The sequence below is a fragment of the Myotis lucifugus genome, unplaced genomic scaffold (genome assembly GCF_000147115.1).
Source record: "Myotis lucifugus unplaced genomic scaffold, Myoluc2.0 scaffold_10, whole genome shotgun sequence".
Classification (NCBI taxonomy): Eukaryota; Metazoa; Chordata; class Mammalia; order Chiroptera; family Vespertilionidae; genus Myotis; species Myotis lucifugus.
This window is the reverse complement of record NW_005871058.1, coordinates 6578701-6601207: the sequence shown is the minus strand read 5'-3', so window position 1 is coordinate 6601207 and position 22507 is coordinate 6578701. Positions and strand designations below refer to the sequence as shown.

The 22507-nt window shown below is 37.9% G+C and overlaps 1 protein-coding gene across 6 annotated transcripts in view; it reads left to right on the top strand.

The window, feature by feature from the left end:
• The window catches only part of VEZT (vezatin, adherens junctions transmembrane protein), a 61488-nt gene that overhangs the window by 11443 nt on the left and 27538 nt on the right, over nt 1-22507 (top strand). For 3 of the 6 annotated variants that reach the window (XM_023749940.1, XM_006084127.3, XM_023749939.1), the window contains exons 2-3: nt 14686-14820; nt 19110-19196. In XM_023749940.1, coding sequence (XP_023605708.1) covers nt 14686-14820; nt 19110-19196 — 222 coding nt within the window. Of the gene's footprint in view, nt 1-14685; nt 14821-19109; nt 19197-20377; nt 20527-22507 lie in introns of those variants that run through there. The other 3 variants (XM_023749941.1, XM_023749942.1, XM_023749943.1) reach the window with 3 other exon arrangements.

Below are 22507 nucleotides of genomic sequence, written 5' to 3'. Positions count from 1 at the left end.
ATAAATTTGTTTTATAACATGAATTATAAAAAAAAAAATCTTGCGCCGAACCGGTTTGGCTCAGTGGATAGAGCGTCGGCCTGCGGACTCAAGGGTCCCGGGTTCGATTCCGGTCAAGGGCATGTACCTTGGTTGCGAGTGCATCCCCACTGGGGGGTGTGCAAGAGGCAGCTGATCGATGTCTCTCTCTCATCGATGTTTCTAGCTCTCTATCCCTCTCCCTTCTTCTCTGTAAAAAATCAATAAAATATATTTAAAAAAAAAAAATCTTGAGAAACAAGTCTTCACTTTTTTTTATCTGGGTCATGTTGTTTCTTCCATTTTGGCTTCTTCACATATCTTCAGAGTTCCAGTTTAGATTTTAACATTTTATCTTGCTCTCTTATACAGTTACTAGAGGCCCGGTGCACGGATTCGTGCACTGGTAGAGTCCCTCAGCCTGGCCTGCACCCTTTCGCAATCCAGGACTCCTAGGGGGATGTTGGACTGCTGGTTTCGGCCCGATCCCCGCAGGCCAGGCTGAGGGACCCCACTGGTGCATGCACCAGGCCTCTAGTATGCATATAAGATCTTCCCGCCCTCCCCACTTTCCTCTGAGCTTCATCAGTCTGTTCCATGTTTCCATGCCCGTGCGTTGAGCATCTGAACCCTGGTGGTCAGTGCGTGTCATAGCTAATGGTCAAATGGTTGCTTCAGCTTTTATATATATAGATATAAAGACTTCCATTTTTTAAAAGCCTTGTGGAAAGGCGTTAATTAATAAGGGTATCTTGATTGAATCATTTAATTTATTTAAAGTTAGCTTCCCATTTTTTATATGAAGGAGTTATACCAGATCATCATTTAGTATGAAATTATTTTCAAATCTGGTAAGTTGAGTTAGAGTAGGCCTTTAGAGGCTTCCATTAATTAGGAAATACAGGGAGAAATTCTGCTCATTTACAGTCTGTGTTTAGATCAGACACCCTACCTCAATTTTAGTTTTCTTGGTTCTGTACCAGGGGTTTGTTCCCCGTGTTTCCAGAAGCAAATCATGGCATAAGGATTTAGGAGAAAAGGCCCAAAGCTCAATGTACTCCACAGCGGCAGTGTTAGATAGTGTACTGACTTCATTGCCTCTGGATTTTTAGATTATTGCTTATATAGCTACTAGAGGCCCAATGCACAAAAATTCATGCAAGAGTAGGCCTTCCTTACCCCGGCTGCCAGCACCGGCTTCCCTCCTTCAGCTGCTAACAGGCACCTGGGACCTGGGCTGGCTTCCCTCCGGCCCTGGCTTTGTCAGGAAGGAAGTCCGGAATGACGTCCAGAAGACATCTGGTCTAATTAGCATATTACCCTTTTATTATTGTAGATTGAGACCTGTTGTTATTCCCACTATGACAGATCAAAATGTCCAGTAGTTTTTATTTTAAATAACAAACTTGAGGACATCCTTTATTTTTAAATCTACATTGTAATGTTTTTATTTTTTAAATATATTTTTTATTAATTTCAGAGAGGAAGGAGAGGGAGAGAGAGATAGAAACATCAATGATGAGAGAGAATCATCGATCGGATGCCTCCCGCACCCACTTGGGGATCGGGCCCACATTGGGAATTGGGCTTACAACCCGGCATGTGCTCTTGACTGGAATTGAACCTGGGACCCTCAGTCCGAAGGCTGACGCTCTATGCAGCGAGCCAAACCAGCTAGGGCCACATTGTAATGTTTTTAGCTGACTGAATCTGGCTACCTATAGTTTATTGTTGGGATTTTGCTCATTAATTCATAACCATTAATACGTCTTTAACACCTTTATTAAAGTGGGTTTCCTACTTCAGTGTACATCTACTTTGCCTTGTGTGGGGTTTTTTTACTTTTCCTTACAGATTCTCTTCTTTATCTCTTAACAGAATCACAAATTCTGTCTCCACATTATTATTATTAGGAATAAGGAAAAAAGAAAAGAAGGTTGGATGTGATATACTAATATCCAAACCTCATTTTAAAGTTTATTACATGCTCTTCTCACACCCAACATTTTGCCAATGTGTCTGACCTGGCTCTATTTTTTTTTTTCTAAAGCACTTTAAAATGGTAGTTTTAATTTCTCACCTTGCTTTTGCTCTGCATTCAATAAGTGCCCAATATATGCCAGTTGACTAACCAGATATTGGTAGGGAGAGCTCAATCCATTATTGCTATCTTCTATTCCCTTAGTTAAGACCAAGTCACTGCTGTTCTTCATTTTCAGTCAGTTGAGTGTATAATCTGTATAAATCAACTTTCTCCCTTTGCATCTCTTCATCTTCCAATTTATTTTGTTTTGGACTCTATATTGTAATTAAGTACATTTGTATTATTATATAGAAAAAATGTTACTTTTTTAACGTTTTGTTGTTTATAACATTCTATATAAAATTAATTGGATGGGATGCATTTCTGTTGGAAATACCAGAAGCCTGTAGTCAGGAAAATTTATGATTTTATATGTCATACCTGCTCCTGGTTTTCAAAAACTTTTATGTAAACACAAATATTAAGTAATATCCTCTTAAAGGCATTTTTTTAAAAAACCATTTTCCCTATTACTTTTTCTGCATTTACTGAGTAATACTGAGTGGCACTGAAGAAAATGTTCAGGTTTTTCAAAGAGCTGCTTCTGATAGGAAAATGCTTAGTAATGATGAAGACACGCCCTCCGGTTCAGTGGCCATTTTCTAGTATAGTTCTGGAGAAACAAGTGGGAACCATCAAAGAAAGACGTGTACGGATCAAAGAACATGGGCAAGAGGCAGTAAATTTTTCATCTAGGTCAATTGGAGAAATTAGAACTATGCTGTCTGTGAGTAGTTTAATTAGTTGAACTAATTTTTATGGACCCTTGTAGCCTACGTAATCTTTTTGAATTCTATGATTAGATTTTGCTTTGCTGATATTGAGGAACAATTCACACTTGGATTTGGGGCTTTTGGAATAATAATTTAGAAGTTATGTTGAGATGGGCAGGCTACGAAAAGTGTTTCCTATTATTTTGTAATATCTTGTATGTTGCAAGGTACTATTTTTATTATATTAAGGTTTAAGGTGGGGAGGGTGGAAGACAATAAGTGGTTGCTTTCAAATTATACTTTCTGATTGTGTACTGATTAAAGAGAAGTGAAAAATACGTAGAAACAGCATATTGGCAATGTCATTAATAGTAATGGGGAAATTTCTTTTCCTTTGTAGGATTTTGTTAATTATGACAGTTTTAGCGTTTACTGGTATATATTGAAAGCTTATTCCTTAAAAATAGAGAAAATAGCTACCTTGTATAATTTGGTAATGACAATCTTCCTCATCAGCTTATTTTCTGATGTTCTGCAATTAGCCTGGAAAGAAATAAGAAAATAGCAATTGACAACAGGAGTTCATCCTTTTCAGTCATATTTTTTAATGATGTTCTATATGTGATAATTGCATTTAGATTTGTAGCTTTAAGCTATAGCTAAAGAGAAAATATTTAAAAAAATATTTTGGTAGGTAATAAATGTTTCCAGGCAAATATTCCTATCAAATCTAATTACTAATTAATTACAGATATCTTTTTTCTTAAATATTTTGTTTTGAATAAAAAATCTTTTAGAAGTTCTATTGGAATGGTGGAAATTTTAAAAATATATAACTTAAAGTTCAGTACTTTTTTCTGAAGGAATTAAAATTTATACAAACATTTAAAGAAAAGTTAACTAAGTAATTTGATAAATTCTGTTAACAAGGGAATGACAGTCAAAGGCTTCTAAATAAGCACAGATTTATATAGGTGTGAAGTCTTCATTAACAAAATTCTACAATTTCAGGTTTCTGTGCCAATGTTTCCTGCCTTCTGCCTTCAGTTAGTAGCTATCTCTAGTTTCCTATTGCTTTTTGTGTTTAAATATACACTTGCACAGATCAAATATCATCTGGCATCTGACAATAGTTAGCATTTTTCAAGACCTAATAGTATGGCTTTGATATAATACATTTTAAATCAAGGAACTGTGTGATAGTTGAGTAGATCATTAGTGGGTGTGGGGGTTTTTTTAAAGAGAGAGAGAGAGAAAGACTGAGAGAGAGATTGGTTGTTCCACTCATTTATGCATTCATTGGTTGATTTTTGTATGTGCTGTGACCAGGACTTGAACCTGAAACTTTGGCATATCAGGACAACACTCTAACCAACTGAGCTGCCGGGCTAGGAGTTCATTAGTTTTGAAAGAGAAAAATACACCGGACCATTCTAATTAATTTGTTAAACTAACAATTCAACACCTTTTTTTTTTAAGATCAGCCTTATGCTGGGTACCTTTTTCCACATAAATAATATAAATATATTCTCATTGTAAAAAGTCAGATACAGCCCTAACCGGTTTGGCTCAGTGGATAGAGCGTCAGCCTGCGGACTGAAGGGTCCCAGGTTCGATTCCAGTCAAGGGCATGTACCTTGGTTACGGGCACATCCCCAGTAGGAGGTGTGCAGGAGGCAGCTGATCGATGTTTCTCTCTCATCAATGTTTCTAACTCTCTATCCCTCTCCCTTCCTCTCTGTAAAATATCAATAAAATATATATATATATTTTTAAAAGTCAAATACAGGGAAAGCATCAGCCCTCCCTTAATCTCCCCTTTCCTTCCCCAATTTCTTTCACTTTTCTCCTCACAAGTAACTACTGTAATCAGTTTTCTTCCAGATCATTTTCAGTATAATTATATTCATATATACATATATGCAAATATATGTCTAATACACATAGAAATGTATAATTTGACTTTTTTAAATGTAAATGGGTTCTTAAATGATTAAAGTAGTCAGTATTCTCATATGTACATTTAACTGACTTCTATAGTTATACCCATAGAACAAATGCATAGTAGAATTGCTAGTTCAGTAGATGCATACATTTGTTTTCATAGCTATATTCCCACTAATAGTGTATGAAGCATCTATTTCCTCATACCCTTGGCAACACTAAATATGATCAAACTTCTTAATTATTGCCAACTACCAGATAAAATTATCTTTAATTTGCATGTCTTCAATCAAGGTTAAAGTCCAACATGTTTTTTTGTTTGTTTTTTATAGATAAGCAGTTTTAGGGAAAATTTTATGATCTTGTCTTTATTCTTTTTTTAAAATTTCTTTATTGATTAAGGTATGTATGTTCTTTTCCTTTGAACTGCCTGTTTATACCCTTTGCTCATTTTACAGTTTTTAAAATCTTTTTCTTATTTTTTAAATGAGTTTATTGTAAATTAAATCAATTTTATCATATGTGAGCCATATTTTCTCTCCCGTGTCATAAGTTATTTTTTTCTCTTTAATATTAATATTTATTTATTACAATGATTGGGTGATATTGGTCAACATGAATATCTAGGTTTCAGGTGTGGGCTTCTATGTTTACAAGATCTGTATATTACACTGTGTGCCCACAATCCAAAGTCAAATCTCCTGTCACCTTATATTAGAACCCCTTTCTCCTCCCACCCCTATCCCTCTGGCAATCACCACACTGCTTTTGTGTTCGTGAGTTTCAGTTTTATATCCCACACTAGTGGTCCAGTGCAGCACGGATTCATGCACATTGACAAAAAATTAATTAGAAGAAATATATATATATATAATTTGTCTGAAGTTTTACATATGTCTCCTTTTTCCCCAATTGGCCCCCCCTGCCCAGTCATTCCCACCCCAGGCAAGCCCCCACTGCCCCAGTGTCAGTGTTCATTGGTTATGCTAAACACCAATCAGAAAAGATATATATGCACCCCTATGTTCATAGCAGCACAATTTACACTAGCTAAGATTTGGAAACAACCTAAGTGCCCATCAGCAGATGAGTGGATTAAAAACTGGTACATCTACACAATGGAATACTATACTGCTATAAAAAAGAAGGAACTTTTACCATTTGCAACAGCATGGATGGAACTGAAAAGCATTATGCTAAGTGAAATAAGCCAGTCGGAGAAAGATAAATATCACATGATCTCACTCAGATGTGGAATATAATGATCAACATAATTTGATGAACAAGAATAGATCCAGAGACAAATGGTAGGGGGAGGGGGAGGTTAGAGAGCAACCAAAGGACTTGTATGCATGCATAAGAGTTATTTTTTAAAACCAATGAGCTGAACTTGAAAGTAATTTGTAAGAATAGAGTATTATTATTTTTTTAGTCCCAAGATTCTTTGCAGCCAATTTCTAGGCTTGTGTAATCTGAGGCAAATTCATCTGAAACATAAATGACTGGGAATAAATGTAGATATTATCAGAAGACATGTTGACCTATTGTGAATTTTCTAACTTAATCTGTTAAATGATTTTAAAATTACAAGTCCAGCTTCTAGTTTTAAAAATATACAAATTATACAAAATACTATATTAAACTAAGTTAATGAACTTATTTACTCTAAGTTTTTTGCATTGTAGCAGAGAAAATAACAGATTTGGCTCTTGCTCAGCTGCCTAGGTTCAAATCCTGGCTCTATCATTTATGACATGTCCGAGGCCAAGTTACTTGGTCTTTCCATGCTTGCCTTAGTTTCCTCTTATCTTAAATGAGTTCTGGCTCATAAGGTTATTGCAAAAATGAGATGAGTTAGTCTGTAAAAATGCTTAGAACAGTGCCTGACACATGTTCACTGCTGCTGTTGTTTGGGAAAGATATGGTGGGGAAGGGGTTAACCAAACAGATGAGAACCTACACTGATATCCTCCTGTGATTTAAAAAAAAAAAATGCATCTGGGTAGTATCAAACAGAATTAGCTGCCTCTGCTGGCATCTCTAAACCAGAGGTAAACTCTGCTGTAGAGGGGGGAGCAGGTCAAGGGCCATTTCCAGATTCCCACTACCTATGAACCCCATAGCCTGTGGGAAACTGCAGCACTGGAATACTTGCTTTATTTTGTTTGTGATCTTGTTCATATTAATGCCTGCTATATGGCTCTTTCACCGTTGGTAACTAGATTTCTAAATTGATCTGCCTTTTGATTATTCTTCTTCTTTGCATTTTATACCTGCAAATTTCCCTCTGGTTTCTGCCTGAATTATTCCTAATTGTTACTTTGTTAACCCAAGTCTAATAAATATAGAACTCTCCTAGGATGAGTCAACAGAAAAATCATGGAGCCTATAGATCATAAGAATACCAGTTCTATGAAGGTTTGAAGGAGTTGCCACTCTTCAAAATATATTCATGGGCGGGGTGGAGTGGGGGTTGGGGGAGGAAAGATTCAAAATTTGTGTTTCTAGATTCAAGGGACTAAAGCCACCAGTGAAAGGGGGATAATTTGAGATGAGGACAACCTGGTGCTGCCCATGTGCCCTCCCCTCCAGCATGGCCTGCCCCCTTCTGAGGATCTATGAGTGTAACAAACTATCTTTTCAATGGCAGTTGTCTCCTAATCTGTTGGCCTCACCACACCTGAATAATAACCTACATTTTAAAACATCAAGATGAACTTGAGAGAGAAGACTTGGTTGTTCCTTCTAGATCTCCTTTTTCCTGAAAGAGGCAATTTTGTGTTTTGGTTAAGGGTGTGGGCTTTGGAGTCAGACCAGTTAGCTTCACATTCTTCTGGGTAACCATATGCCCCAATTTCTTTCTAAAATATGAATAGTAGTATTCAGAAGTTTGTTAGGAGTAAATTAGGTATTATAAAACATGCTTAACTGTAATGCATAAGCATATAAGCAACTCAACAAATGTTAACTATTTTTACTGTTAACCTTATTATTTTCCAGCTTTTCACTACTCTTTTCCAAAATACTGATCTCTCTTAGGGCCCTCTCGTCTTCTCATACTATGTATTATCTCTAACTGAGCTTACCTATTCCAGATTTCCATAACTATATGCTACCATATTGATTTGTCGCCATACCTATTTGCTAAAAACTCAAATCTCTACATTCAAACTAGGCTGATCTACAGAATCTTTAGGTCCAGATACTTTAGGTCCAAGTTATTCACATTTGAGTATCTCACAGGTACCTCTAACTCATCACCTCCCTCTTCAGATTTGTTGCTCTGCCATTATTTTATATTTTAGTAAATAGCACCACCTAATTGTTCAAATCAGAAATCTAGGAATCATCTTGGTCCCTACATTGCCAACCACTTTCAATCATAAATGGGTACTAAATTGGGCGGGGGGGGGAAGCAATTCACAAACTAAAGAATGTTTGTTACATTTGGGGAGAGTGAGTAGGGGTCAGAGGTAGGATAAAGGAAGTTATTTCACATTTTATATCTTTTTGTACTGTTTATATTTTTAAAAAATATTTTTTTATTGATTTCAGAGAAGAAGGGAGAGGGAGAGATAGAAACATCAATGATGAGAGAGAATCATTGATCGGCTGCCTCCTGCACACTCCCTATTAGGGATTGAGCCTGCAACCCAGGCATGTGCCCTTCACTGGAATCAAACCCAGGACCCTTCAGTCCCCAGGCCAATGCTCCATCCACTGAGCCAAACCAGCTAGGACTGTACTGTTTGCATTTTTAACTCAAAAATAAAACAAAATCTGTGAAGTTGAGCAGTTGAACTTTGTTCCCTTTTTATAACTAGGGAAAAAGTTAACTTTTTCTTGAGCATCCCCAGAGAGAAGTTAATGGCAGAAAACTACTATAACTCTGGTATCTGACGTATAATAGGTGCTCAATAAATATTTGATTAGTGATAAATGAACAAATGAAGCTTGTCACTTAAGTTTCCTTTTTTCTAGCCAGTGGAATGCTGTTAGCACTGAGTCATGGACATCTAGAAGACTGAGCAGATACTTTATGAGGAACCAGAATCAGAATTTGGCCAGGAGTTGTTACAGACTACAATTTGCTTTTCTAAAAGGGTATACAGCCCTGAGAGTAGCTGTGATTAAGAGAGGATTTTCCTGAAACATAGTGGCCTACCTGAAAAGTACCAGACCACGCAGTATTTTTGTTGGTATTGTTGAAAGCCAGTATACCATGGTCTTATCAGAAGTATCATAGAATAAAACTTTTAACAAGGATCTCATCTGTTTTGTTTTCTCCCCTGTGCCTAGATATTACCTTACACAAAGAAGATGTTCAGTTAATGTCTATTATAGAATAGGCTACCTAATTCTTCCATGTTTGGCCTGTTCTTCTCTCTTGGCTAGAACTGAAAGGTTACAACTTGTTCTACCTGTGAGGGTTTAAAGCAGTTTAGAAGAGAGCCTAATAATAAAAGCATTTACCCCTCACCCTTCCCTCCATTTCTACACTAATCTTCCTTCTTTATTTTTGTTACTCCTCACTGGAGGATATTATTCCATTGATTTTTAGAGAGAGTGGAAGGGAGGCGGAGACAGAGTGTGGAAGGGCTGAGGATCAAACCAAGGTATGTGCCCTTGACCAAATCGAACCTGGGACCCTTCAGTCCACAGGCCGACGTTCTATCCACTGAGCCATACCAGCTAGGGCTTTTTTTTTTTTTTTTTTTTTTTTACGTCAGAGAGGAGGGAAAGGGAGAAAGAGAGAAAGAAACATCAATAATGAGAGAAAATCATGGATCGGCTGCCTTCTACACTCCCCTTTCTGGGGATCAAGCCTGCAACCTGAGCCCTGAATGAGAATTGAACCATGACCTCCTGGTTCATAGGTTGACGCTCAACCACTGAGCCATGCTGGCCAGGAATCTTCCTTCTTAAATGCAAACCAGCAATAAAGGTATTGGCACTTCTGCAGAATGCACCAAAAATCATGCAGAAAATAAACAGTGCTTTAGAGTGGTTCAGACTTTATATACCATTAGAGTGGGGTCTGATATGTTTAATGGGGGAGGGGGTGCAGAAGTATAAGTAGTCTAGGATTTAAATGAGTCATTTTCATGAAATGCTTGTTCAGCAAAAATGTTGGTGTTTTCCTGTCTATTTTTATTTATTTTTTCTTATAAGAATATGTTTCAACCATCAGAACAATCTTAGCACAACCAAAAACTCTTGGCTATCATTCATTTAGCAAAATTTTTCTGGTACTATGATGTGTGTTTTCTGTCAGCTGAAATTTACAGGAATCGTTAACCACAAGGATTTCCTGAGGAGAAGCTCCCACATGCTGTGTCTGGGGTTTCTCATATTTCTTTTGGCAGCAGTAACATTCTCCAATACTACAGAATTATATTTTGAGTTTAGTGCTGATGATTTCTCTTTAAGAAAACAGCTTAACTGAAACATTTGTGGTTCTATTTTGCTTGAACCAAGGAAGAAAAGTTATAATAAAGAAAATTACCTATCACCACCTACTCTGCCTTACCCTCTGCACACACACAAAATCCCTTCTAAAGCTGCCATCAACCTATAATCATGCTCACTATGTGATACATAGAAATATCTATTAGTCTAAAGCCTAATAGCCCCAAACCTTCAAATATATGAATGAGGGCTGTTACAATAGGGAGCCTCACCTTGCTCTTGTAAAAGAAAACCAAAAATAAGTTATTTTATATTGGACAATCAGGTTTTAATACCAAGATATTATCTGCCTTTTTCACTTTTACTCTCTTGTGAATGTTCAGAGTATGAAAAACTCATCAATATGGCTATTCTTTGATAATACGATTATCAGAAAAGACTTAAATTACTATTCCCTTTCCAACTGTACATCTGTTTAAGGTGTGATTTTCTTTATATACTTCATCCAAAACAATAAATTGCAGCAGAATGAATGCAGAAGCAAATACAAGAATCCAGCTATCTCCTATTAAACAAGACAGTAAAGAGATTTACAAAAATGTAAAACAATCCACTCTTCTCAATTCCTTCTTTTTCCCCACTTTGGAAAAAAAGCATTTTTCATTAAAATTACATTATTTACATTAATACTGTATATTCTGCATATCAGCTAAGCATTCGTACTCAGTTTGGATCACCCATAGTTGATCTTCAAATATTGCCTTGAATTACTCAATCTGTGTTTTCAAACTGAACTGTGAACCATCAGAGCAGCAAAAGAACAAGAATGCTAGTTCACTTGGATGATCTTTTGAAAAGTTTACATACTTAAAAACAACAACAACTTGTTTTTAAGGCAGTAGAATTCTTTCTTCAAATGAACTTCCATGGGGAAGAACAATAAATAAGATGGATCAAAGTAGAGTTACACTAATTCAAGGGTCATCAAACTTTTTCTATAACAGGCCAGATAGTAAATATTTTAGACTTTGCGGGCCATATGGTCTGTGTCTTAGCTTTGCTGGTATAGTGCAAAAGCAGCCACAGATAATACATAAATCAATGAGTGTGGTTATATTCCAATAAAACTTTTATTTATGAAAATTTTAACATAATTTTCATGTATCACAAAATATTAGTCTTTTGATACTTTCTCCAACGATTTCAAAACGTAAAAACCATTTCTTGTTCCCCAATCATATAAAAATAGGCATAGAAGGGGGGACAAATCTAATCCAACAGTTTTAGTTTGCTGATTCCTGTCCTAATTAAAGACTCACTTGAACTCGTGAGGCACACTCTTGACTGCTAACTGTTCTTTGGGAAGAGCTTGGGGGTGGGGATGAGTCCAAACTTCTTTTTATGCAAATTATAATGCTGTGTCAGCATTGGCCCCAATGTCCTTTTCTTTTCCAGTTTATGTCACAGCTCACAGAATAGCAAAATAGAATATCTGTAACCTAGATTTTTTTTCCTTAGGTGATTAAACAGAAGAGCAATAATGAATACTTTGTATTCCAAATACAGGGTAGGCCTGAGTGAATCTGTTTTTTCAACTATGAAATGGGAATAACAATAGATGATGGTGATGATGATACATTTTATAGAGTTTACTAGAAGCCCCATGCATGAAATTTGTGCAAGAGTAGGCCTTCCTTCCCCCGGCTGCCGGCACCAGCTTTCCTCTGGCACTTGGGACCCAGGCTTCCCTCTCAGCCCCAGCATTTTTGTCCGGAAGGTCGTCCTGAAGGACGTCCGGTCTAATTAGCATATTATGCTTTTATTATTATAGACTAGTGGCCCAGTGCACAAAATTCGTGCACTGGAGGGGGGTGTCCCTCAGCCCGGACTGCACCCTCTCCAATCTGGGATCCCTCGGGGGATCCCTCTCACTATCCGGGACCGCTGGCTCCTAACCGCTTGCCTGCCTGCCTGATTGCCCCTAACCGCTTCTGCCTGCCAACCTAATCACCCCCTAACCGCTCCCCGGCCGGCCCAATCGCCCCAACTGCCCTTCCCTGCCGGCCCGATCGCCCCTAACTGCCCTCCTCTGCTGGCCTGATAGCCCCAACTGCCCTCCCCTCCTCCTCCCACCTCCTCCACTGGGACCGGCCTCCTCCGTGCCGCGTGGAGCCGCAGGACCCCCAGGAATCACTACGTGGAACGGCCGCTGGGCCCCGCCTCCACTGTGCACATGGCCATCTTATGGCAGCCATCTTGTGACGACATCTCACGTGAGGGTCACCTAGGCTTTTATTAGTATAGACTAGAGGCCTTTGGCATGAAGAGATTCGTGCAATAGGCCTTCCTTTCCCCTGGCTGCTGGCACCGATTTTCCTCCGGCACCCAGCACCCAGGCCTTCAGCTCTGGCCAGGCTCCGGCCTGAGCCGGCCCCGGAGCCATGAGGTTTCGCTGTGCCGCCGGCCCGGGGGCATGAGGCTTCACTGCGCTGCCGGCCCTGGGGCCATCAGGCTTCGCTCCACCGCTTGTAGCCTACGTATGCAAATTACCCGCCATCTTTTTTAGGTTAATTTGCATACTCTCCTGATTGGCTGGTTAGCATAGCGAAGGTATGGTCAATTTACATGTTTGTCTATTATTAGGTAAGATTGTGAGCCTTATCTAAGATGATGCATGTAATGCTTAGTTAAGCTTTTGCCACATAGTATTGTGTCAGCTATGTTGCTATCTGTTGTTTTGGTGATAGTTGTTCTTGTATGTCTGACACCTAACATAAGGTCTTTTTAAAATATTAAATACTAGAGGCCCGGTGCACGAATTCGTGCACCAGTGGGATCCCTCAGCCTGGCCTGCAGGATTGGGCCGAAACCAGCTTTTCGACATCCCCTGAGGGGTCCCAGATTGCGAGCGGGTGCAGGCCAGGCCGAGGGCCCCTCCAGTGCATGATCAAGGCAGGGATAGTCGCAGGAGGTTGACCAGCCAGGGTGGGACCATGGGAGGTCTCCAGGGTGTGTCCAGCCCATCTCACTCAGTCTCGATCAGCCGTACCCCAGCAGCAAGCTAACTTGGTTGGAGTGTCTGCCCCTTGGTGGTCAGCGCACATCATAACGAGAGGTTGAACAGCATATCATTAGTATATTATGCTTTGATTGGTTGAACGGTCGACCAGTCGACCAGACACTTAGCATATTAGGCTTTTATTATATAGAACTAGAGGCCTGGTGCACAAAATTCGTGCACGGGTAGGGTCCCTAGGTCTGGCCAGCGACCAAGGCCGATCAGATCAGGGTCTTCCATCTGCCGGCTGGGGCCTTCCTTCATTCTGTGCAGCCCCCTGGTGGTCAGCGCATGTCATAGCAAGCGATCGAACTCCTGGTCAAATTCCCTAGGGGACACTTTGCATATTAGCCTTTTATATATATATAGATAGATAGATAGATAGATAGATAGATAGATAGATTTGTTGAGTGGAATCAAGGTTTATTTTTAAACATATCACTAACTTTGTACTTTAGAGAAAACTAAAAGTTAAAATTAAAGTTTGCTTTTTTTATCCAGAAAGAGTTGTCTCATAAATTTTCATCCAGTAGTGATGGTGATCTTTCTGTTTGGTGGGATTGGGATGATTTTTAACCCCATCTGTTCCAAAACCTGTGCTCTTTTCACATAGCCTATATAAAGTTAAAGTATAAATTGAGTGCTTATTATGTGTCATGTACTGTTCTAAGTGCTTTATATTTATGAACTAGGTAATATTATTCCTCCTATCTTTAGTTGAGACAACTGGAGCATGAAAAGATTATAAATTGCCATAGTTACCCAGCTAGTAAGAATTGGAATTTGAATCTATGGTCCGGCTCCAGAGTTTCTGTCTTTAACCACTGTGTTCTAATGCTTTTATTAACTACACTGTCTCTCATTTACCATATGCTTGGACATAAGCTCATCTTAGTTAACTTTCTTGGAGTTTTAAGTTTTTTTATAGTGCTGGGAACTGTATGTGTTATCTATAGTATAATAATACATATTTGTGCTTGACTGGATCAGTGAATATGATGGTATGATACAATTATAATTAATACAGTACAATCATTTCCTAATTCTTCTTGCTTTCAATTAATAACTGTTCTTCAGTATAGGTCCTCGTAGGAGCTATATATAGCCAGGATTAGCTATTTTGAAGCAGTATACTCTAATATTACAAAAATTCGGACAAAGAAATTTCTTAACAAATCTATTTATATTCCTAAATTAATTTTTCCTTGCTGATGCTCACTCAAAAATATCTGTGTGTTTTATTCAGAGTTATCCCCCCTTTTGGATCCCTTTGTTAAACTGTTTGTTGGTGTGTGTTTTTTATGTTAAATAGTATTGTGATATAATTCGCTTTTTTATAGATTAAACCTTAAAGAATTTGGGCATACTGGTCATGATAGTGACATTTGGTATTGAATTTGGCCTCTAAAACTTGAAATAATAATGATTTTGATATATGTTTTATTTGATGTCTCTTTCAGAATTCTCCACTTTACCAGTACTTACAGGATCTGGGACACACAGACTTTGAAATATGTTCTTCTCTGTCACCAAAAGCAGAAAAATGCACAGTGGCAGAGGGACAACAAAAGTCCCCTACAAGAGCCCTGCCAAAAGTAAGGAAGCATGTTCTTTCTCTATGACTTAATCTTTTGTTCTTTGCCTTACAAAAAACAAAAACAAAAAAACACCTTGTCCTCCCCCACACTGGTAAGACTTTATTTTTTATTTCATCAGTAGTACAAAACTGCCTGTTTAGATAAAAATGAAACCTTGCTGTTTCAGACTATCTCGTGGGTAATTTGTATAAAAAGTAGAAATGAATATGGTTGAGGATCAAAATATATTATTTATTTAAATAATGAAGTTATCTGGAAAGGACCAGAAAAATACACTAAAACATTAATGAGAACCCAGCTAGTAGGGCTGTTATATTAAGAGCACAAATTATAAGAAAGCAAATTGATAAGGTATTTCATAAATAGTTTCAAGAATATGTGATGGAGCGAGTATACTTATCTCAATTTCTAATGCTCTTTATGTTTGCAGTATTATATATTTTTATATAATACATACCTCATAGTTCCTGTACAGCATTATGAGGCTAAGATGCTAGAAGAATCTCCATAAATTATCCTATATAATAAAAGGGTAATATGCAAATTGACCAAACAGCAGAATGACCAGTCACTATGACACTCACTGACCATCAGGGGCAGACGCTCAATGCAGGAGCTGCCCCCTGGTGGTCAGTGCACTCTCACAGGGGGAATGCCGCTCAGCCAGAAGCTGGGCAAGCGCAGTGGCAGTGGCAGGAGCCCCTCCGGCCTCCGAGGCAGCACTAAGGAGCAGCAAGCTGAGCGGTAAGGAGCGGTGAGCAGGCGGGCAGTAAGAAGCAAGGGCTCCCAGACTTCGAGACGGATGCTTAGGCACAGGGAGCAGGCCTAAGCCAGCAGGCAGACATCCCCCAAGGGATCCCAGACTGCAACAGTGCGCAGGCCAGGCTGAGGAACCTCCCCTCTCCCCTCACCCCCCAAGTGCACAAATTTTCATGCACCAGGCCTCTGGTGTTTTATAAAATTTATTAACCTAAATTCATTTATGTCCTTTTATTTTATTAAAATAAAAAATATATTCTGTTTTAATACAAAGAATTCTAATTTAGTAGAAAACTATAACTAGGTTACCTAATTTTTTGAGCATTCTAATTTAATCGGTGTTTTACTACAAGATCAATTATTTTCAGGAGGTAGCTTTGAAAGTTTTCAATTACTCATTTACTCTAGGGCGATAGAGATCTTTTCTCCTGTTCTTCTTTGAAAAATCCCTAAAAGTGAGGTAACCAAGCTGGGCCCATTTGCAATAGCAGAGTAAATACCAGAGAAATGGTTTGGTTTTTTATTTTGTTTTGTTTTGTTTTGTTTTTGACCAACACCCAAAGGGTGAGAGTTAGGAGAGTTAGAGCTCACATGGTTCGGAATCAATTTGCTAGTCCTCTGTACTTAAACCCTTCCTGCTCCTTGGTCCTTTCAAATATGGATGTTCCTGGGGAGGGTTTTGAAAGGAAAACCCACAGATATATCTAATAGATTATTTATAGATTAAAACTTGAATTTTGGATTACTTGACAAGAAAAGACAAACAAAGGGACATGGGATTAACTTGCATTGACCTGTGTGGTGTGTTCAGGTGTGTGTGTGGTGTGTTCAGGTGTGTGTGTGTTGCTTCTTGTAGGTTTTCAGTCCTTTCATTCATGACAGGTATTTTTACATATAGAAATGTTATTAGTTTATAAATAAACTATAGGCCCGGTGCACGAAATTCATGGACTCAGGGTGGGGGGGGGCCCTCATCCCAGATTGCGGGAAGGCGCAGATCAGGCCAAGGGACCCCACTGGTGCATGATCGGGGCTGGGGAGGTACAGGGGAGGTTGCCAGCCCGGAGGGACCATGGAAGGGCTCCATGGCATGTCCGGCCGTCTTGCCCAGTCCCGATCGGCCGGACCCAGCAGCAAGCTAACCTACCAATCGGAGCGTCTGCCCCCTGGTGGTCAGTGCACGTCATAGCAAGCGGTTGAGCGGCCTTAGCATATCATTAGCATATTACGCTTTGATTGGTTGAACGGACAACGGGATGACCAGACACTTAGCATATTAGGCTTTTATTATATAGGATAAAATGAGGGTTTAAAATGTCATTGACTCAGAAATTGAGGAACAGTAAAAAGCATAGCCAGAGGTTATTTTTTAAAATTACCACATGTCTAGAAAGTTTATTTAGTCTTCACTTACACATTTCAACTGTATGAGCTATATTTTTCTAAAATGGAGTTTTTCTAAATTTGGGGCAACTAAATTTTAGAAAATGTCTGTACTATAGTTCCTTCTCAGTGGATATATTTTTAGAATTGCCCTCAAAATTCTGTTCAAACAGTTAAGTATTTGTTATTTATTTATTTTTTGGAAAGCAACTTTTTTGATATGAGTTCGTGATGAAACGGCCCTTAGTATTTATTGCTTTTTTAACTTTATTTTTTAACGTGATTGTAAAGTACTTACTGAGTAATTTGTACTGGTATTCTCACCATGAATATTTATTGTCTGTATATTTTTCTGATTTCTTTTCCTGTGATTATTCTTTTCTTTCTTTTTCTTTTTTTTAAAGAATCACTGGTTTGCCTTCCATTAATTTTAACCCTTAAGCTTTTAAAACTCAATCAGAAGGCAAGGGTGTAGGAGAACACTTGTCTTATAAACTCATACTAAAGATTCTTATTTGACATTAAGTAGGCTCTTTACTGTTTACAAGGTTATTTCTGAGTTGCAAAGACTCCATGTTTTTCCCTATATTCCCCCATGCAATCTTGGCTGCCATAATCAGACAGACAAAAATCATGAGGACCCCCTTTTTTGGTATCTGCAGTGGAAGTTTAGAATCGGGCCTCTTCTCTGCTTGATCTGTTTTCTCTGAGAGATTCCCGGTACTTTCTTGCCTTCATTGGCCACTTATGGTCTATTCTCCATCTTCGCTGAGTTCCAGATCTTTGTTAGACATTTCCACCTACCTGTGCCCCAGGAAACTCAGATTCAACATGTCTAAAACAGAGTTTTCCTGAGCACCCCACAAACAAACAAAATTTTTTTATATTTCCAAATTATACCCTCCTAGTTATCTTACAACTTCCCATCACTCCCAACTTGATTTGGTCACAAAATAATATGTCAAGTCAGCTTCTATGTCTCTAAAATCTAACCCTAATTATTACCATTTTTGCTATCCTAGTGCAGGCCTATGACATTATTTAGCTGTACTACTCTCCTAATCATGCTCTTGGCTACAGTCATTCCCTGCCAGTACAGCCTCTGAACTGTTTCCAGTTATTTTTCTAAAATGATTTCTTTATTATTTCACTTCCTTGCATCAAAACCTTAGTTGGCTCCTCACAGCCTACAGGATAAGATCTAAAAGATGTGTCATATGAGACCAAAGTCCTTTCAAACCCATCTCAGTGTACCTTTTCAACTTTATTCCAGTTCCCTTTTTCCCTTGGGTCTTAGCTGTCCCAAACTGTGCCACCATCCCCATGGCATGTTCGTCCCTGGCTCTCTTCTGTAATTATCCAGTTCCCTTGCCTGGAGTGTTCTAACCTCCTTTGTTGCTACATTTCCATTCATCTGTTAGGGTTTAGTTCCAGTATTAGCTCCCCTTGGCCTCTTCTTTTCCCACATTTTTCACACTTTACATTGGTTTGTAATTATTTGTACTGTCTCTTCTGTATCAAGTTCTTGACAACATTATGTGTGTTCATCTTCCTTCCCATGATTGCTTTTCAGTACCTGAGATATAGTAATCCCTCAAGGAATGTAAACTCCATTTGCTGGCATGCTCAGGAAATGGGCTATTACGGTATATTGAATTTGGGGAGTGATTCAATAATATGCTTTTTATTTCAATGAGACAGTTTTTCTAAAATTAAAATTTCTTCCTGCCTTAGTATTATGGAATGATCTTAGAGAACCCTATGGTTTTCCTCTGAAATACATACCATCATCATTCTGATATAGTTTATAGTATACCGAAGATAAATGGGCTACATCAAGATGACTTCTGGTGGCTCATTAAAAATCACATTTTCAAGTCTCATTTCAAACTTACTGAATCTGAACCTTCAGTTTGTGGCCCAGGAATATGTTTCTAACTAAAATCAAATCCATGTGATTTTGATATGTAAGTAAATTTGGAAACTAATAACGAGGCTGAGACATACTGACAAAACATAGAACCTGAATGATTTTCTTTCTTACCCTGATAAAAACTGTGATTCATTAGATGTAATTATTTGAAGTTTTTCTGCTATCTGGTTGTAGTTTAATAATCCTATGTAATGTCATTCATCTCCTTTAGCGAGGCATCCTGTTAAAAGTGGCTGAAACCATCAAAAGTTGGATTTTTTCTCATTGCAATAAGAAAGATGATTTACTTCACAAATTGGTGAGTGTTCGTTTTACTTTTTTTTGTCAATATTCAGGGCTCCAGCTTATTAGTGAGAAAATTGATAAATCAGAATTTGTCTTGCTACTGATTTGGGCAGTGATTAATTTTTATTAGCAATTCTGGGCAGTTCTGCAAAAGGAGATTTTCCACTTCATGAACTGTTAAAGTTGTTTGTGTCTCCTAAGAAAAAAAAAGAAAGTAAATTCTTCAATAATTTGGGGATCTTTGAATTTGGACTCCGTATTATTTCATACTTCCACTGGTAAGAGGTTATTAGTCACTTACTTAGAATATTCTTGGTAGTTATTGAAACCTTATTTGTTAGAGTACTATTTTCCACTGCCATCTTCCTCCATTGACAGATATTTCTCTTAGTAATGAAGGGATTATGAATATATCCATTAGTGGGATCTTCTCCTTTTTCATTAGGAACTTGACTGTCTTTATCCTTATCCCACAACCAATGATTATAAAGTTTAGGCAAAATCAAAAGTGGCTCCTCCCTAATTTATTTATCATTAATCTGACAACTTCATATTATTTTATTTTATTAATTTATTTACCATTGTTTGACAACTTCATATGTAAAATTTAGTCTCCAGGACTGATAAATCACAGAATTTTCCAAAGACTTGGAATAGTCAACATTGATTCTTGTGATTCCTGTGAGGCTTGCTTTTTTTTCTTCTCTCTGCTGTAGTATATCTGTTGCTTGACCTCTTGTCCCCCAAGAAGAAGTACCTCAAGTTTTTACATCCTAAAAATACAAAATTGAAGTGATAAAGCTCTTCTCCTGGCTCTGGGTAGGAGAAATCAGGTTACAAGTAAGCAGGCTTTCAGGATCCTCTGCTGGCCTATGACCCTAAGATAATAATAATTATTCTTATAAATTATCATTTATAAAAAAAATGTTTACAAAGTGCTTTCACATTTTGATTTGGCAATCTAAACACTGTAAGGTTTGGTGCACTTACCAGCTGGAAATCCTGAGGTTCAGACCACTCAGTTTGATTTAAGAATACTGATTAAGTGAATTATTCAAGAATCAGCTAGAAAGTGATAGAGTCATAATTTGTATTCCGATCTCCTGGTTTCTAAGCCCAGGCTCTGTTCTATAATGCACTACCTCTCTAGCTTGAGTATTATTATGTTTTGACTGACTAAAATTACTTTTTTAGCAATCCAAAAGGGCAAGTTCTCTGTTCAGGGTTTCATCTTTGTGGGTGTGTTGAGAAGGTCAATGAAGTATCTTGTCATCTACGTAGAATACCATCTCTATCCAGGTGGAGCCATCCTCATTCTTCAATGATACTAGGACTGTGATAAGGTACATGGATCCATATACATTTTTCAGTGGTTTAATCATAGTCTGTATAGTCCTGATCTTTTCACTCTTGGTTCTTTGTCACTGACCACATATTTTATGTTTTCTTCTTAAAGTATATAAAAAAAAATGCCTTTATAGCAACTATGATGGTAGTGATATTAGCACTTTTAAAGTACTTTTTAGCCTATAAAGTGCTTTCAAGTGTTATCTAATTTGCTCCTCATCAGCTTTATGAAATAGCATTATATATTTAAAAGTGTGTAAGATCATTGAAGTGTATTGATGCATAAATAAGTTCCCTTCTCCATCCGTAGCGGCAAAAATAGAAATCTCTTTTATTCTTCAGCTGTGCTTTTCATCTCTTTCATTTCATCCAAGCAGAAATCTTCCTAAGTTACCTTCTCGTGCCATTTCTCTATTTAGATCCTTAAAAATATTCCTATTTATCATTTCAAATCTAATTGATCACTTCAGCATTAAAGAGTCTGCATAAGTTGCATTAATCTACCTTTCCAGCCTTATCCACCTTTATTTTCGTCAACCAACCCAGTCTTCCTTTTCCTTTTCCTTCCTGTTCCTGTATGTCTGTTTGTGCTATTATACTGTGGTGGAATTCCTTCCATTTTTATCTCTATTATCAGAATCTTTTCAATGAACAGTCCTAGCTCATTTTCAAGGCCTTTCCCAGAAATTTCAGCCCATTGATCTCTTATTTTCTGCAACAACCTAGTAATGATTATCTATGCTATGATCTCTAAGTTTTTGTATATTATGTATGCTTTTCTTTATTGTATTTTAACACTAGCAGCTAACACTTACATAGTGTTTACTGTGCACCAGACACTCTTAGTATTTTGTAAATACTGACTTATTTAATCCTCACAACAACCCTATGAAGTTGGTACTACTTATTTTGCAGATGAGGAAACTGAAAGAGTGGGTGGGGTTTATAAAGGGTAAAGGGGGCCAAATATATGGTGACAGATGATTTGACTTTGGGTGGTGGACACACAATGCAATATACAGATCATGTATATAACCCGTGATTAAGCTTGAATATGGATCACTGCATTCCTACTAAGTCCCCATTATGATCAGCTAGGGCTGAACTCTGTGGTGTGGGAATGATTAACTGACCAAGAAGAGCAAACCCACTGCTTTAAACCCTAGACCTAACTCTTTTATGTTAATTGCTAAAGGCTTTGCACTTTAAAAGTTCTCTTTATTTTGCCCAGCTAGCATGGCTCCATGGTTGAACATTGACCTATGAACCAGGAGGTCATGGTTCAATTCCCAGTCAGGGCACATGCTAGTGTTGTGGGCTTGATCCCCAGTGGGGGTCATGCAGGAGGCAGCTGATCAATGATTCTCTCTCATCAGTGATGTTTTTTCTCTCCCCTCCCCCCCCAACCTTCCTCTCTGAAATCAATAAAAATAAAAAATATAAGTTCTCTTTATTTTTATCTTACAATAGGGTCCCTCTATTTATAAATTTAACTCAAAATAAAACTTAAAATTTTCTGACAAAGCAGAATATGTACAGTGAAGCAAAACTGACTACTAGAGACTTAGGCTTTGAAATCAGACTTCTGGAGAGCTACTTATTCTCTTTGGACTTTAGTGTTCTCCTCTATAGAATGGAGAGGAGGAGAATGTACGTCACAGGATTACTGTGAAAATTAACCTATCTGCTGTAACATTCCTAACTTGTCTCTTATCTCTACCATGAACACTCTGCGTAAAACTAATATTGATGACTTGCAGTTCTACAGAAGCTTTTCTGTCTCATCTGACTCTTGCAACTCTTATATCTGGTCAGTTCTTACTCTTACTTTAAGAGTCAACTCAGGCATAACCTCTTGTACTTTCTCTGACTTCATTGCAAGTTTTGGTACCTTTTCATAATACCCTTGGTATACATCATTGCACTTTGCACATTATGTTGTAACTGTTTACTTTTTAGTCCTTCATTAAACTAATG